Genomic DNA, 15,789 nt, shown 5'->3' with positions numbered 1-15,789 from the left:
CTCGGGGAATAGACTTGCCAAACAATGATGAAGTGGCACAGTTTGGGTCCGCAGCTTGTGTGGCTTTGGGATGGGTTGCTGGGCAAAAAGAGATCGGTTCTTATGGGCCATTCATCCATACCGAATTCCCAGGCCCAAATGGGCCCTGGCGCAGGGTGCCGTACATTAGCCCCCCTTAATTCGTCCCCCGTTCTTGGGGTGAATCAAGGATCCCAAAGGGTGGCAATCCACTCGAGAAGTCAAAGAGTCAGTATTCACCAGTTAAGGAACGTGTTAATGTGCCCCTCAAAAGACGCGTTTAAACCTAACTGATGGCTTATTCGTCATTATTGTCTAACGGTTCGTGAACCGAGGCGTCACGCATGTGGCAATTGAGGTTGCGATCTGTGTGGTCTCCCGCTAGCAGATTATTTAATGCTACTCATCTCGCTTCCTACCCCTATAAATAATCATTTCTGTCTCTTTCCTTCACTTTTGCATTTCTCACCTTTCAATCTTTTACTCTGCCGAGCACTCTTCCTTCGTGGCTCATCTCCTAGCCCAGAACACACCTCCTCCTTAAAGCCCACAGTAAGTTCCTTTTCTTCTTCTTCTTGTTTGCTCCATTTCATTCTATTCTTCAGTAATCTTAGTATTTCTTTTCTTTTAAGAATTCTCGCTTGTAGAATGGGTTACTCCCACCCCCTTTCTTCTACAAATGCCTTGGCTAGTTTTAGGGCTGCCTACAATGTTCCTAGGGACGTCAACAATGCCCCAAATAGGCTAACCATATATTCATTTATGCAGTGCACCCCTGATTTGAGCGAGCTGGATTGCAACACTTGTCTGAAGGATGTTCAGGATGAATCTGCATCATGTTGTAATGGAAAGCAAGGAGGAATATTTTCAACACCCAGCTGCGTTCTAAGGTATGAGACATACCGTTTTTCTGACCCTTCTGCTGAGACACCGCCACCACCACCACCATCACCACCACCGGAATTGCCGACAAGTACACCAGGTATAGCACTGATGTTGTTTCATGACTCTTTTTTTTTTTTTTTTTTTTAACTGGTGTTCCATAACATAGATGTTGACTTAATTATCTTCTTGGTTAATTTTATTTATTTATTTATAAATGAAAAAAATTATCAAAATATTAATTTTTTTTATTTCTCATAAAAATATTATTTAAATAAATTATTAATCAGTATCCAAGGTGTTTATATATAATTGAACGTGATCGAAAACAAGATATATATTTTCACAAGACATTAAAATAATATATTTTCTACAAAATCTGCTTCTAGTTTTCCTTTTAAAGAGGAACAAAATCAGTGAAACGCCATATTAATTATATTCTGAGCACAGTTTTGAGTTGCCTACTTTTAGTTTTAGACCACACAAGAAAAGTAAGTCCTTGGTTTTCATATGGCGGTAAAAAGAAAATAGGAAGAGGAATATCGGTAAATTACAAATCAACAATTGTTTACTGAAATATTATAAGTTTAAGATTAAATTATTAGACCCATCAACATTCAACACAATCAACCATCAACATTCAACAGCAAACCCAGACCCACGGCCAACACACTGCCCCAACAATCAGCATCCATCCAAAAATCAACCCCATAGCAAAAAATTAAAAATAAAAAATAAACTAAAATTGAGAGAGAGAAGCCTCAACGGTGAGAGGAAGAGAGGGAGGCGGAGGATAGAGCGGCGAACAAAACCCCTCAAACCCAAGACCCACGGCCCCACGGCCACCGGAATCCCACAACCTGAAATTCGATCTGAAACCCACGGCCGCCCGATCTGAAACCCACGTCCGCCCGATCTGAAACCCACTGCCACGCTTGTCAAAATCCACGGCCACCCAAAGCCGATCTTCAGAGAGAATCCTCACCGTGAGAGGAAGAGAGGAGAGAGCGTGAGACAGAAAGGAGAAAAGATTGAGGAGAGAGGAATCTGAAAAGTGAGAGGAAGAGAGAGAGAGTGTGAGAAATAAAAGATCAATTTTTTTTACAAACTCATGAACAATAAAGGCTCAGCCTGCAGCAAGGATGGAAAAATTTTTGAGTTTACAACCCCAGAAGTAGAATAATTTTAAGGGTCTAGCTGCTAAAATAGCAATTGAGGAATTTTACACCCTTAATGCTACTGTTGAAAAAAATACTGTAAGAGTATTTATATCGGTCTGTATAATTTATTTATTTATTTATTATTATTATTATTATTATTATTATTATTTTTTATGATAGGAAATACTTGTCTTTATTAAGACCAAATCATTGGGTTACATTTCTGTCATGCATACAAGCATGCTCAATCAAGCTAGGACATTCCTTTAGCCATGCAACATAATCCTTAACGTATTTTGCGTGTTGAGCTAATAAGTGAGCAGAGACATTTCCCTGTCGTTTAGTGTGAGTAACCTTCCACTACCTGAAAAACGACATCTGGTTCAACACTCCGGCCAGCACATTCGATACTGAAGAGGGTGGTGAACCCAGTCCTTGTAGAGCATTACAAACTAACAATGAGTCACTTTCAAACTCAGCCTCTCTAATACCAACATCTTTTGCGAACTCAACTCCAGCTTCCAAGGCTTTAGCTTTCGCTTCTATCGCACCCAACGGACACTTCCATTTCTTGCTCAATGCAGCGATTACCTCCCCAGCGCCATCCCGGATTATTACTCCAGGCCCTGCTTGTTTCTTGCTCGAAAAAACCGCGCCATCCAAGTTTACTTTGTAGTAACCTTGGCTTGGAGGTTTCCATGAGACCGGAGCTATTGGGTCGGACTGGTGCTCTGTTTTTCCTTCATTTGCAGCTCGGAACTCCTCCACCAGGTACATGGCGTTCCTCAGCACTGTTCTACCAGCCCTTCCTTTTCCTCCCATCCGTAGGTCATTTCAATTCTTCCAAATACCCCAGCAGACCGTGATGATTTGCTCCAACTGCCCAAGCCGAGACAGTTCACTCCTCTGTAAATTCGCAACTACGTCCAAGAAACTCCAATGCGATGAGATATCCAACGATGAGGCGAATTTACTATTCCTCCAAACTTCTTTAGCATGATCACAGGTCCATAATAAATGGCATATCGTTTCCTCCTCCTTTCCACACAGATCACATATACCATTTGTGATGATTCTCCGTTTAGCTAAGTTGGACTTTGTAGCTAGGATTCCACGTCCTGCCTTCCAAGCAAAGTGTTTTATTTTCTATGGGGTCTTCATTTTCCATATAGTTTTCCATATCTTCCTCCTAGCTGACTCATCGGAGCAATTTGCATTGGTATCAAGGTGCTTCGCTTCAAGCGCTTTTAACAGTAAACTTCCCACTTTTATTCTCAGCCCATATTAGTCTATCTTGTGTGCGACTGGAGCTCAGAGGGATTCTTAGAATGGCCTCTCTATCTTCAGGTAGGAACCAACTCTCCAATTTGTCTTTATTCCACTCGTTGGTTGCTCTGTTTATAAGGTCAGAAACCAGAGCATTTTTTTATTGTGGTTTTTCTGTTGAGATCACCTTGTACGTTGAAGGTCTGGGAACCCACTTGTCATGCCACACCCGTATCTTCTCTCCACCCCTACCTGCCACCTCATACCTCTTTGGACTATGCTTTGCGCCACCATTAAACTTTGCCACGCATAGGACGGATTTCGGCCTAGGTTTGCCTCAGCGAAGCTACAATATGGAAAGTATTTGGCTTTATAAACTCGGCTAAACAGGGAATTGGAGTTTGTTTGAAGCCTCCATCCCTGTTTGGCCAAAAGCGCCAAATTAAAACTTCTTAGCTCACGAAAACCCAGGCCTCCTCTGTCTTTAGGCTGACAAATCACATCCCAGTTCAACCAAGCAATTTTCCTCTCATTCCCGGTCTGTCCCCACCAGAATTGTTTGATCACCCTAGTCAGCTCCTCACACAGATTCTTTGGTAACAAGAAACAACTCATGGTATATGAAGGTACGGCTTGAGCTACATATTTAATTAAGACTTCCTTTCTTGCTGGCATTAAGATCTTTTCTTTCCAACCCGAGACCTTATTCGCCACTCTCTGTTTAAGCTGAGCAAAATTATTGTTCTTGGATCTTCCAACAAGTGATGGCAGACCCATGTATGCTTCGTGAGGTTTAATAACCTGAGCTCCGAACATCGTCTTCACCCTTTCTTTGATTCCATTTTCAGTGTTAGGACTGAAATATAAAGAGGTTTTGTGGCAATTAAGCTGTTGTCCAGAGGAGACTTCATAAACTTTAAGAATCCTTAAAATTTCCATAGCTTCACTCACTGCAGCTCTTCCAAACACCAGGCTGTCGTCGGCAAAGAATAAATGGGATACTCTGGGACCACTCACAGAAGCTGCCACCCCTTTAATGGCTTTCCTATGTGCTGTCTGATGTAGCATTGCTGAGAGGCCCTTGGCGCATATTAGGAAGAGATATGGTGATAATGGATCGCCTTGTCTCAACCCACGGGTTGGCTGGTTCAAATCATATGGCTGCCCATTAATTCGAACCACATATTTCACTGAAGATACACAACTCATCACCGTTCTAATCCAATTCGTATGAAAACCGAGCTTCATCATAATCTGCTTCAGGCATTCCCACTCAACCCGATCATACACCCTGCTCATGTCTAGCTTTATGGTCATCTCGCCACATTTACCCTTCCTCCTCTTGCAAATATGGTTCATCAATTCATGAGCCACCAAGACATTGTCTGTGATGAGACGTTCCGCTACAAAAGCACTTTGATTCTCTCCTATGATTTCCTGCAACACCGGTTTCATCCTATTTGCCACAGCTTTTGAAGCTATTTTGTAACAGAAATTTATCTAAAACAAATCGTCTTAATAATTTTATATACTTATAGTGACTCACATAATAAAAAATCATAGATGTCGAACGTGTAACGTGTAATTAATGTCTACATTAAATAAAATGGAATAAGTGGTATATATAAAATCCACCTTTTATTATATTACATGTTAGGATTTAGTGCCAAATTCCATTACTTGTGATCCTGTTCGAGTTATAAAGTACAAGATCAAGTGTCCAAGATGCAATTCTAGAGAAGGCAATTTCTTGAAACTTGACTAGCTTGGGATTATGTCTCGATTAGTTGAAGCAAGCTTCTTGACTAAGCCTCACTCTATCGAGACACAAGAATACTAATTTCCGAATTGTTTAATTAAGTTGGCTATTGACTTGGTATGTGTGTGCTACAAACTGAACTATATTAGGTCTCACTAAAGTCGAGTCAAGTAGGTTTTCAAGAGTATTGAACCAACCTGTATTTTCACCATAACTCGAGTTTTCTTAAAGTGAATCTCATGATACTGTTTCCAGTAGGTGATCTGAGGCTATAGAGCCAATCCATTATATGTTTGCATTGCAAATCAAATCTTCAAGGCAGTCCTTGTAGTAACGAACATGATTCGGGGATGGACTATAGTTTGGAATAGTCCTTCTTGACTAAGCCTCACATTTTTAAGTTTTGAATTGGGTAGAGACGATAATCACATGGGTATAATTCGGTTTGTATAAATTCAATTCTAATAGTGAAATTTCTTTTTCGGGCTAGGGTTAACCCTGTAATGTTTTTTTTTTTTTGGATGTCCATAAGTTTCCCACTTCAACACGAATGAATTGTGCTCTGTACTTTACTTCTTTGTGCTTTATGTTTTTTGACGTGCACAATTTGTGGTATTTAACCGGTAATAATTAGAATTGTATAATTTTTTACTTTGTTAAATTTTACTAATTTCCATTTAAATCAACCAACGGGTCTAAATATGTTTTTCATTGCATATAATAATTTCCTTACTAATATGGATAAATCCCCTTTTAATTGCCTCATATACGCAACCCCTATTTATAAACCCAATCATGCATATCAATGAATCTCTAATATCTCATATATATAATAGTGTCCCACCAATTAAATTTATGGTGTGACCTATTATTCATGTGAAATTAGAGAATACACCATTATTATACTCTTGCATATTGTATAATCTTCCCTTTTGTAAGATACTCATCAATAAACTTTTCTCCAATAGAGCTGGTATTCATAAATTAATGCCAAGGCTTAATTATGCAAATTTATAGACTTATTAGTCATTAACAAAATTTTCACTTATTAGTCATTGTTAACATTTTCACCTAAAGGTTACTTACCATAAATGTTTGTGGGGTGTGGGGGGAAAGGGCCAGGATTCAAGCTTCCAGGAGTGAGCTTCACACACATATATACTTAGATTAGGTTAGTGTAGAAATTATATCTTGTTTAAAAAATAAAAAAATAAAAAATAAAACATTTTCACCTAAAGGGTAGGTATTACAAATTAATGTCAAGGATTAAACATGCAATTTTATGGACTCGTGAATCACATTAAGTGTAATATGTTAAGACTGAACCATGTTTAAGTGTAGAATTTTGGAATTAGTCTACTATACATATATGTTTTTCAATGAGTTAAAACTTATGAGTGTAAGCTGTTAAGACTTAATCACGTTAATTATTTATGTTCTCTCTTCTCTCTCTCACATCCGAAAATCACATCCAAAAGCCATAAGTAGAAATGTGTGGCCATGTATTATACTTAGGACATAACAAATTATATGTAGACTATTTTTTAGTGGTGTAATGTTCTATCTATATAAAGTCATTTTTGCTTTTAAGTTTTTTCCCCACTCCTCTGCATCCTCTAGTAATGTTCATTCTGAAATTCAACACTCGGAATGTTTTACTGAAGGCAGAGTTCCGGCTTTTGCAGGGAAGGAGAGCAACTCATCTCGAACTACAATCGTTGTGGTAGTGACAACTATTTCTGCTGCTGCACTAATCATCTCGATCTGCATTTGCTTCTATTTAAGAAAGAGGAACCCAAGGAAGAAAGTTGAGAGTAAGTTAGAAATTGGTTTACCTTTCCTTGTTGCTAAATGATAAGTGAATGATTACTATAAAAGGACGAAAAACTACCATATCCCTCCAACTTGTATGTGGTGGTGTAAGCATTGCTTGAAGTATTAAGCAATATTAGTGAAAATAAGACTCCACTTTTTCAATTTTTGTTTTCTCCTTATCATTTAAACAGAACAAAAGAATAATTTAGCTACCATTAATTGGACATGAAATCGGTTCTAGTGGAAACAATTATGAAAACTAATTGAAAGATGAGTGTATGCAATAGTTCTACTAAAACAAATTCAAGAATATTACAAATAGGACGTTTTTTGCTCCATTTAGAGTTAAAGAAGACACGATTCAGCAATCAGTTCTGCATAGCCCCCCTTGTTATTTTTGTGTACACATAATTACAATTTCAATTGAGTCAATACAGTTATCTAATTCTGACCTATTGACTTGTTCTTCAGGTGAAGCTGAAGATGAAATTAGTGTTGTAGAATCCTTGCAATTTGACTTTGGCACTATTAGAGTTGCTACACAGAACTTCTCTGATGCTAATAAGCTTGGAGAGGGTGGATTTGGTATTGTTTACAAGGTAATGTGACATTATCGATTGAAATAAATATCAATTTTACTTTTCCTCACATGTTAAATCCCTAATTTTGAATTTTTGAGGATTACATAGTTATAATTAATTTTTTTTTTTTTTTATATATATTTTCATTTTTTCAGGGTAAGTTCTCAAATGGACAAGAAATAGCTGTGAAAAGGTTGTCCAGGAATTCTTCACAAGGAGAAGTAGAATTTAAGAATGAGGTCATGTTAGTTGCTAAGTTACAACACCGTAATCTTGTAAGACTCTTAGGATTTTGCTTGGAAGGGGATGAGCGACTTCTAGTTTATGAGTTTGTGCCAAATGGAAGCCTTGACCGCTTCATATTTGGTATGTTGCACTTCTATCTTAATTGTCACATTCTATTTATAGTCATTTCTTCTTAAATGATTTAGTGTTGGGTTACAAACACTTCCACATATATTTGTTTATTGGAATTATACACTTACATGAACATGTAGATCCAATCAAGCGTGCACAATTGAATTGGGAAAAGCGCTTCCAAATATTGGGGGTATTGCTCGAGGACTTCTTTACCTTCATGAAGATTCTCAACTTCGTATTATTCATCGAGATCTTAAAGCTAGCAACATTCTACTTGATGCCAGTATGAACCCCAAGATTTCTGATTTTGGTATGGCGAGATTATTTCAACTAGATCAAACTCAAGGCAACACAAGTAGAATTGTGGGGACCTAGTAAGTATATCTCTCATACTATTAATATAGAATAAAAACCATTATTTGTAGAGAGAACAGGAAAGTCCTAAAAAAATATTTTTAATCATCTTTATTCAAATATGATGAAATCAAATTAATTTTAAATTATAATATATAAACCTCTATTACCATGTAAATAAACTTATCTTATTCTTATCCACATGTATAGTGGATACATGCCTCCAGAATATGCGTTTCATGGACAATTTTCAGTTAAGTCCGATGTTTTTAGTTTTGGTGTGATTCTCCTAGAGATGGTGGCCGGGCAGAAAAGTAATACTTTTCATATTGAAGACAGTGGAGATGGCCTTATAAATTATGTGAGTACCAGTGCTTTCCCTCCATTCTAACTCATAAGCGTGGCTAGTAATTCATATGATACCCTACGGTAAAATAATATTCTCTTTGTTATTGTGTTTACAATTTTTACATACCTTTGCAGGCCTGGAAACAATGGAGGGATGGGACAACATCTAACTTTGTGGATCCCACATTGCGTACGGATTCAACAACTGAAATAATGAAATGCATCCATATTGGGTTACTTTGCGTTCAAGAAAATGTAGATAAGAGACCACCATGGCTTCAATTGTTCTCATGCTTAATAGTGAATCTATGAGTCTATCAGTACCATCACAACCTGCGTTTCTGATGCACAGTAGCACTAGATCAAACATGCTCTTGGTGGAGCATGATTCAAGGGAGATGGGGTCAATACAATCCAAAAGTAACTCTGTCAAAGCCTCAGTAAATGAAGTTTCAATTTCGGAATTAGATCCTCGCTAGAATTGTATGGATTTTACATTTAGGGCTGATCATTCTCACATCTCCATTTCCGTTTGCATTTCATAAAATCAGTAACACCACATGTTGCATTTTACAAGGGTGATGCACGATAGTCGTGCCAATGTAAATTTTGTTATTTCTAATGGCGTTTTGGAGAGACATACTTATGGAGTGGCTATATGTCATTGCTAGACTGGCTATATGTCATTAGCTATCTCACGAGATGTGGAATTTACATGGTTGAGCCAGAAATTTTTTTCAAAGAGGCCAAACTGAATATAATAAAGTTCTACCATATGTTACCTTCGTGAACTAAATTGAACTTAACAAAGTTATACTATATGTTCTTTCTTAGTATTAAAATAATTTATAATTTATTCTAAAGTTTTTCTTTTTTGACAATCTCTTTTTCTATATACACAGTAACACAAGTAAACAATCACTTAATTATATTTTCTTAATGAGCTAATACAATTTTTTTCTTAATAAGTGTATATAGTCGAACAAAACTAAACAATTGAGGTAAATATGTTTCTATCTTAATATCTTAATATACAAACACATTGAAATTAAATTATACATGTTAATATTATAAAATATAACTGTACAGTATATAGTCATAGGCCCATTATTGTTGGGCCCAAGGCTGTATAGTGCACTATCATAGGCCATCGCTTGGGGGACCAGTATGTACAAAGTGCCCAGTAGGTAGGCCAAGGACTGTTTGAGCCTTAACATTGTTGTTGTTCGGATGTGTTCTACAGTACCTCAGTAGTGCATTGGGGAATATCACTGCTGAGCACTGTTCAGCGTCTAGCACTAGTTCTAACATTCACTTCCCTGTTCCCAAAGTGGGTCAACTTTTGTTAGGAATAATCAAAATGGGACCCACCTGCATGAGAATTGTTAGAAAGTGATCATGATTAACCCACTAAAGGGAGACTATAAATAGAGGAAACGAAGGAGGAAAATGGGTTAGACACTTTGGAGAGAAAGTGAGAAAATAACAGAGAAGGAGAAGAAGAAACAGGAAGAAAGGTGTTTGGTCAGTGAGGTTTACATTTCTTGTGGGCCTTAGTCTACCTATCAAGGAACTTCCCATCATAGGATATTCAAAAACCCACTACAAGAAGTAAATTGTAAGCCCAATCAAGAGGTTGGCCCAGTAACAGCGAATTGGGCTTATACAATTGGCACCATCTGGGGGGATCTCCTACTCAGCTGTAGTTCCAACGAAGTTCATCTGACTGAACATGTCCGACCATCATTCAGCGAGCTATGCCTATAGCAGTTCTAGGGGCTCCTCCAAGGGCTTAAGTTGGCGAGAAAGGAGGTATAAGAGAGATGAAGACCGGTGGTATAAACGGGACAGTGAGCGTTCCGGTTCTAGAGAGGGATCTTCACAAACGTATCGGTCAGCGTCCAAAGTCCCCACACAAGAGCACTGTGATAGGAGAGATCAAGAACTAGAACACTTGCATAGATTATTCAAGGATCTAGAGTTAGAAGTACGGAGTAGGCGACGAAGAAGGAATCACGATGAATCCCCTGAAGGATATGTGAGCACTGGGGATAGTCATGGAAAAGCATCCAACCAAACTGATTCCCGTCGGTCAAGGGAGAGATCATGGGATTTCGCTGATAGAATGTCGGTTTCTCAGAGTGCAGCAATGGATGCCATGAGCTAGGCATTACTCAGAGCAGCCCGGTAACCGTTCTTTGACGAGATTGAACATGTGTAGATACCGAGGAGATTTAGTAGACCATCGTTTATTTTGTATGATGGAAAGGCCGATCCCGTTGAAAATGTTAACCATTATATTCAGATGATGTCCCTCTACAACCAAAATGTCGCGCTTATGTGTAAAGAATTCCGTTCCAGTCTTGGGCCGACTACTTTAAGGTGGTTTAATGGGCTAAGGAAGGGACCAATTCATAATCTTGGAGAGTTAATTCAAGAATTTGGTGTTCAGTTTATGATGTGTAGCCGGGTACTGCAACCGGTGGACGCATTGCTGTCTATGGAGATGGGAGCTGATGAACTCTTCGGAGTTATGCTAATAGGTATTGGGAATTGTATAATGTTATTGGTGTAAGTAATGAGGAAGTGGTTGCTAGCACTTTCAGACTGGGGCTTCAGGGGGATTCAAAATTACAAGATTCGTTGACTATGAGGCCTCTTAAGAACATGCGACAGCTTATGAGGTGTACTAAGGAGTATAAGAGACTAGAAGATGATCAGCAGCAGAGTAAAGGTAAGGCTCCTGCCACACCACAATACATGAAGGATTCTCAGTCAAAGGGCTTCCAGCCAAGGACAAGAAGGGAGTTGAGAATTCGAGAGCCTAGTGCTCGTAGCAGGGAGATCAGTGTGGCATTTAAGGAGCTAGTACATAAAATTAGAATGGATCAAGAATGAACCTTAGTTTTGATAGTTGAGCAAATGGGGGGTGACCTAACAAGAAGGAATCAAAGTTTATACTGCACTTACCATCGGGATAAGGGGCACATAACTGAGCAGTGTCGAGTGATTAAGGATCATTTGGAGCAGTTAGTGAAGTCCGAGCAGTTGAAGGAATTTGTTGCAGAACCTGAGAGTAGTGTTGCCAGGCAAGCTTCAAGATCACAGGGGAATACGACTCCACCCCCCTTAGGTGTAATTGAAGTTATCCACGCGGCTTCAATAGGCACTAGCGTGAGTCGGCGAAAAGGGGTGTTAAGTTTAGTGTCAGTGGAAAGTGCTAAAGAGGATGCTTGGCTCGAGAAAAAAGCAAAGTGTACCCAAGAACCAATCGCATTAGGGGATGACGATTTAGAAGGAACGACCCAGCCATATGATGATGCGCTCGTGGTTACTGCCTAAATAAATGGTTTTGTAGTGAAGAGAGTGTTGGTAGACCAGGGAAGTAGGGCCAAGGTGATGTATCACAATCTATTTAAAGGGTTAGGGTTGAAGGCAGAGGACTTACCCAAGTATGATACTCCACTAGTAGGATTTGATAGCCAAATGGTGGTACCAGAGGGACAGATTTCGCTTCCCATGAACACAGAAGGGAAGGAGGTGATGGTAAATTTTATTGTGGTCAGCTCTTTTTCTTCCTATATAGCAATACTTGGCAGGCCATGGATTCACGCAATGGGGGCAGTCCCATCCACTTTGCATGTTAAGGTGAAGTTTCATATCGACCATGGCATTGCAGGTAGCATGATGATGTCTAGTGACGGCTGTAAACTCAGAGATTAAGCAAAAAGAGTCTGCTGAATAGGTCATTTTGTAGTAATTACAAGGGCTCCCAGAGGGCCAGGGAGCTGATAGTGCTAAGGACCTGATTAAAATAAGTATACTTCCATACGAGAATAGGAGTTTCCAAATAGGGACCAGCATGAAGCATGAGGATCGAGTGAGTTTGTTGTTACTGTTAGTTTAGAATTTGGATGTTTTTGCATGGATTCCATACAAGGTACCCGGAGTGGACCCAAAATTTATTACCCACAAACTCAACGTAGACCCATCATTCCATCCAAAGAAGCAAAAGTCGAGAAGATTGGCCAAGCAACATATTATAGCTATTATGCAAGAGGTTGAAAAGTTGAAGGAGGCAAGGGCATTTAAAGAGGTCTTTTTCTCAGAGTGGTTATCCAATACCGTGGTGGTGAAAAAGAAGAATGGTAAATGGAGGGTTTGTGTGGACTTCACCAACCTTAACCAGGCCCGCCAGAAAGATCCATTCCCAGTGCCGAAGATTGATTAGCTGGTGGATGCCACGTGTGGATATCCTAGGATGAGTTTTTTAGATGCATTTGAGGGCTATCATCCAATTGCTTTAGCTGTCGAGGACCTGCTTGCTCACTCTCAAGTGCAGGAGATTGTACCAATAGAATTCTCGGAGTATCGAGGTTAAGCCATAAGAAGCCAGATAGATTTAAAGACAATATAATTAAACAACAATTTGGGTGAAGAAGAAAAGTACCTTTGCTTGGTGATTGTTAATAAGAATAATAATAAAAACTGATTTAAATCAATAATGTAAATACTAGGGCATCGAAGTGTTTCCCTATATCGATATAAAATTATTTGTGATCTAAGAAATTATATATTTCATAATTGATTGTTCTTATAAAATTAAATACTTATGGTTCAGTTGAACTGAGACAATTCAAGAACGCATGATAACCTAGATTAATAATGCGGTTAGAAAAGTTTTTAGAAAAAACCCATTCACTTTAAAACCTAATTCCTGTTTGAAACTATTAGAAATTCATCTAAACAATTAAAAAAAAAAAAAAAAAAAAAAAAAACATGATTGAACTTATTGAAAACATGGAAGAACTAATACATCAAAAGAAATCTAGTTGAACAATCAAATATGTTTTTGATAAAATCCTAGAAAGAATTACATTGAATATTCATACCGTATAGAAGAAACATAACCCCTAGCCCTAGCAAAGAGTTTAGGCTGCCACTAGAGAAAGGAAAATACAAGGTTTTCTTCCCAAAATTCGTTCTACACAGCCTCCCCTCCAAACCCTAATGTCAAAGTGTCCCAAGAAAAAATAACTTTTACTATTTAATTTTCGTCCAGGTTTACAGCAGTAAATTGTGAGTTAATTTCGGCCTTCAAAATTGAGAATTTCAAAAACCTCAAAACTGGAAAGTTGTAGATATTTAAGTCACGGTTCCAACCCATTTGGTCTTGTGTTAATTGAATTTTTGAGGAGAGAGATACGCCCAAAACACTGATCATTGCTCAAATCTGATTTTTCCTTTTCAAATTCTACCTCTTTGATTTCTTTTCTTATTTGAAGCTTCCAAACATGGTAGATGACCCAAGCACTCCAGCTGCACCTCCTTAGACATTTAAGCATGGTCCTTTAGCTCCACTTTAATTCTAGTTTGACCTCTTTTCTCTCACAAATTCCTGTAAACTCATCTTTCTCATATGATTTCCTGAAAGTAGAAAATTACACACAATGAATGACATCTTATTGAAGAAATTATGTAAAGATAAATAATAGGGACTAATGCAAATCATGTCCTAATTATATAAATTAAGTATAGTAATAAGGAGATAATACCCACATAAATATATAACAAGTATACGTTTTAAGGCGTTATTACAGCCCCCAACTTAAATCTTGCTAGTCCCTAGCAATTCACAAAGCACCTATGTCTACTGAAAGTGAAAAATTAAAACTAAAATACAAGCCACTTTTGTAGGCTACACGACTACACTTCCATGTGCAGTAAGTCTTTGAACCCCTAGGTCACCCCTAGTGGATGAGTTTACTCTTGTAAGGGTTTGCAGTGACTCTACCCACAAAAGTCTAAGGTTTCTTGAAAATTCCTTCAACAAATGTTAGTCTACTTTATCATTATATCACACAAATGAGCTTTCAATTTTTTAGTTGGGATACTATTCAACATATCAAAGAGTTTTCACTAGCTTCACTTTTGAAGTGTGTGTGTGTGCATAGCCCATCCAATCAAACTAGTTTTTCCATACATGCATAGACTAAGAATAATCTAGATTAGAGCCTCTACTCCAAAACCTCTCTTAAGTCATCAACACTCTGAAAGAACACATATAGAAGTAATGGCTTTTTTTTTTTCTTTTTTTTTTCTCTCTCTTCAAATTACATTTGAACAAAAAGGAAAGAAGAAGTTATAAGAATATCACATGTGTATACAAGAACAATTGCTAAAATAACGGAAAAAGATCTCTTGGAATGGATGTTGTGATAGGCCACAATCTGAATGACCCTTTGTGATTAACCCTAATTAATTAATTAGCCAAGTTGTTAATTAATCAATTAATCATGCAATTGCGTGGAAACACAAACAAATCACCAAAAACTAAATATGCAGCGGAAATTAAATAACACGGTGATTTGTTTACGAATGGGGAAAACCCTAACGGCAAAAACCCCACCGGGTGATTTTCAGATCACCACTCCCAAAACTTCACTATTATCAAATCAAGCGGTTACAAGTAAAGGAATCCCAAGTACCTTACCAACCTACAATTGAACCCTTACCCCAATACCCAATTGGACTTGATCTGTAGTGACAGTTCCCCCTTTTGATGCACGGCTCTTAAGTACGTGACTAACCAGTTTGATGCGCGGATCCAGTACGCGACTTACTCTTTTGCACAAATCCCAGTACGTGACTAATTCCACAGTAACCCTTTCATTGTTGTAGTTGATTTGGAGCAGGTTCACATAGAAATACCAATAAGATCTTCAATGTTGGTGCAAGAGACTTTGCTTGGTTACAAAACCCAAAGGTGTACAAGAAACGCAGCAAGAAGTCTTTCTTCTGTAAGAGGAGGCTAGGGTTTCAAAAAGAAAACCTTATGAAGCTCTCTAGGGTTAGGTTTTTCTTTTTCCCACCTCCTTTAAATAGGAGCTTAATGGGCTCTCCTATTCCAAATAGGTTTACACAAACCTTGGGCTTTTCCTTGTCCAATAAGGATTATACAAACCCATAAACAAATAGCCTTTTAAAATAAAACATTGCTGGCTATAATCTAAAAACCTGTAAGCTCAATCGATCGAGACATCTATCGAGATTTAATGAATCTCGACAGATCGAGATTCTGTCGAGGAGGTATCGAGACCTGCAAATTGCACTTTTCTTGAGTAGTTCTTGAGTAATCTTCATGTCTTCAATTTAACCACTTGTAATGATCATCTTGAACCTACTTAGATTTACCCAAATACAAGTAAAGTACGTTTTGTCAAAGGATATACCAATTACATAAAAA

General features: G+C 38.1%; 2 protein-coding genes across 2 annotated transcripts; both read left to right on the top strand.

Annotated features, from left to right (window-relative positions):
• The first annotated feature begins 755 nt into the window (after positions 1–755).
• On the top strand, positions 756–9,326 carry LOC112004490 (cysteine-rich receptor-like protein kinase 44). Its single transcript, XM_024036745.2, is given in 9 exon segments — positions 756–1,000; positions 6,771–6,899; positions 7,372–7,499; positions 7,637–7,847; positions 7,979–8,026; positions 8,029–8,215; positions 8,406–8,556; positions 8,679–8,811; positions 8,814–9,326. Coding segments are annotated over 9 exon segments (1,416 nt in total). The 5' UTR covers positions 756–780; the 3' UTR covers positions 9,023–9,326.
• Positions 9,327–11,210: 1,884 nt separating this feature from the next.
• LOC136065417 (uncharacterized) lies at positions 11,211–11,885 on the top strand. The gene is made up of 2 exons (XM_065768566.1): positions 11,211–11,411; positions 11,526–11,885. Exons 1-2 carry the CDS (start codon positions 11,211–11,213, stop codon positions 11,883–11,885), a joined length of 561 nt encoding a protein of 186 aa, XP_065624638.1.
• Positions 11,886–15,789: the final 3,904 nt, after the last annotated feature.

The sequence above is a fragment of the Quercus suber genome, unplaced genomic scaffold (genome assembly GCF_002906115.3).
Source record: "Quercus suber isolate HL8 unplaced genomic scaffold, Cork oak 2.0 scaffold_962, whole genome shotgun sequence".
NCBI lineage: Eukaryota > Viridiplantae > Streptophyta > Magnoliopsida > Fagales > Fagaceae > Quercus > Quercus suber.
This window is presented reverse-complemented; position numbering and strand designations above follow the sequence as displayed.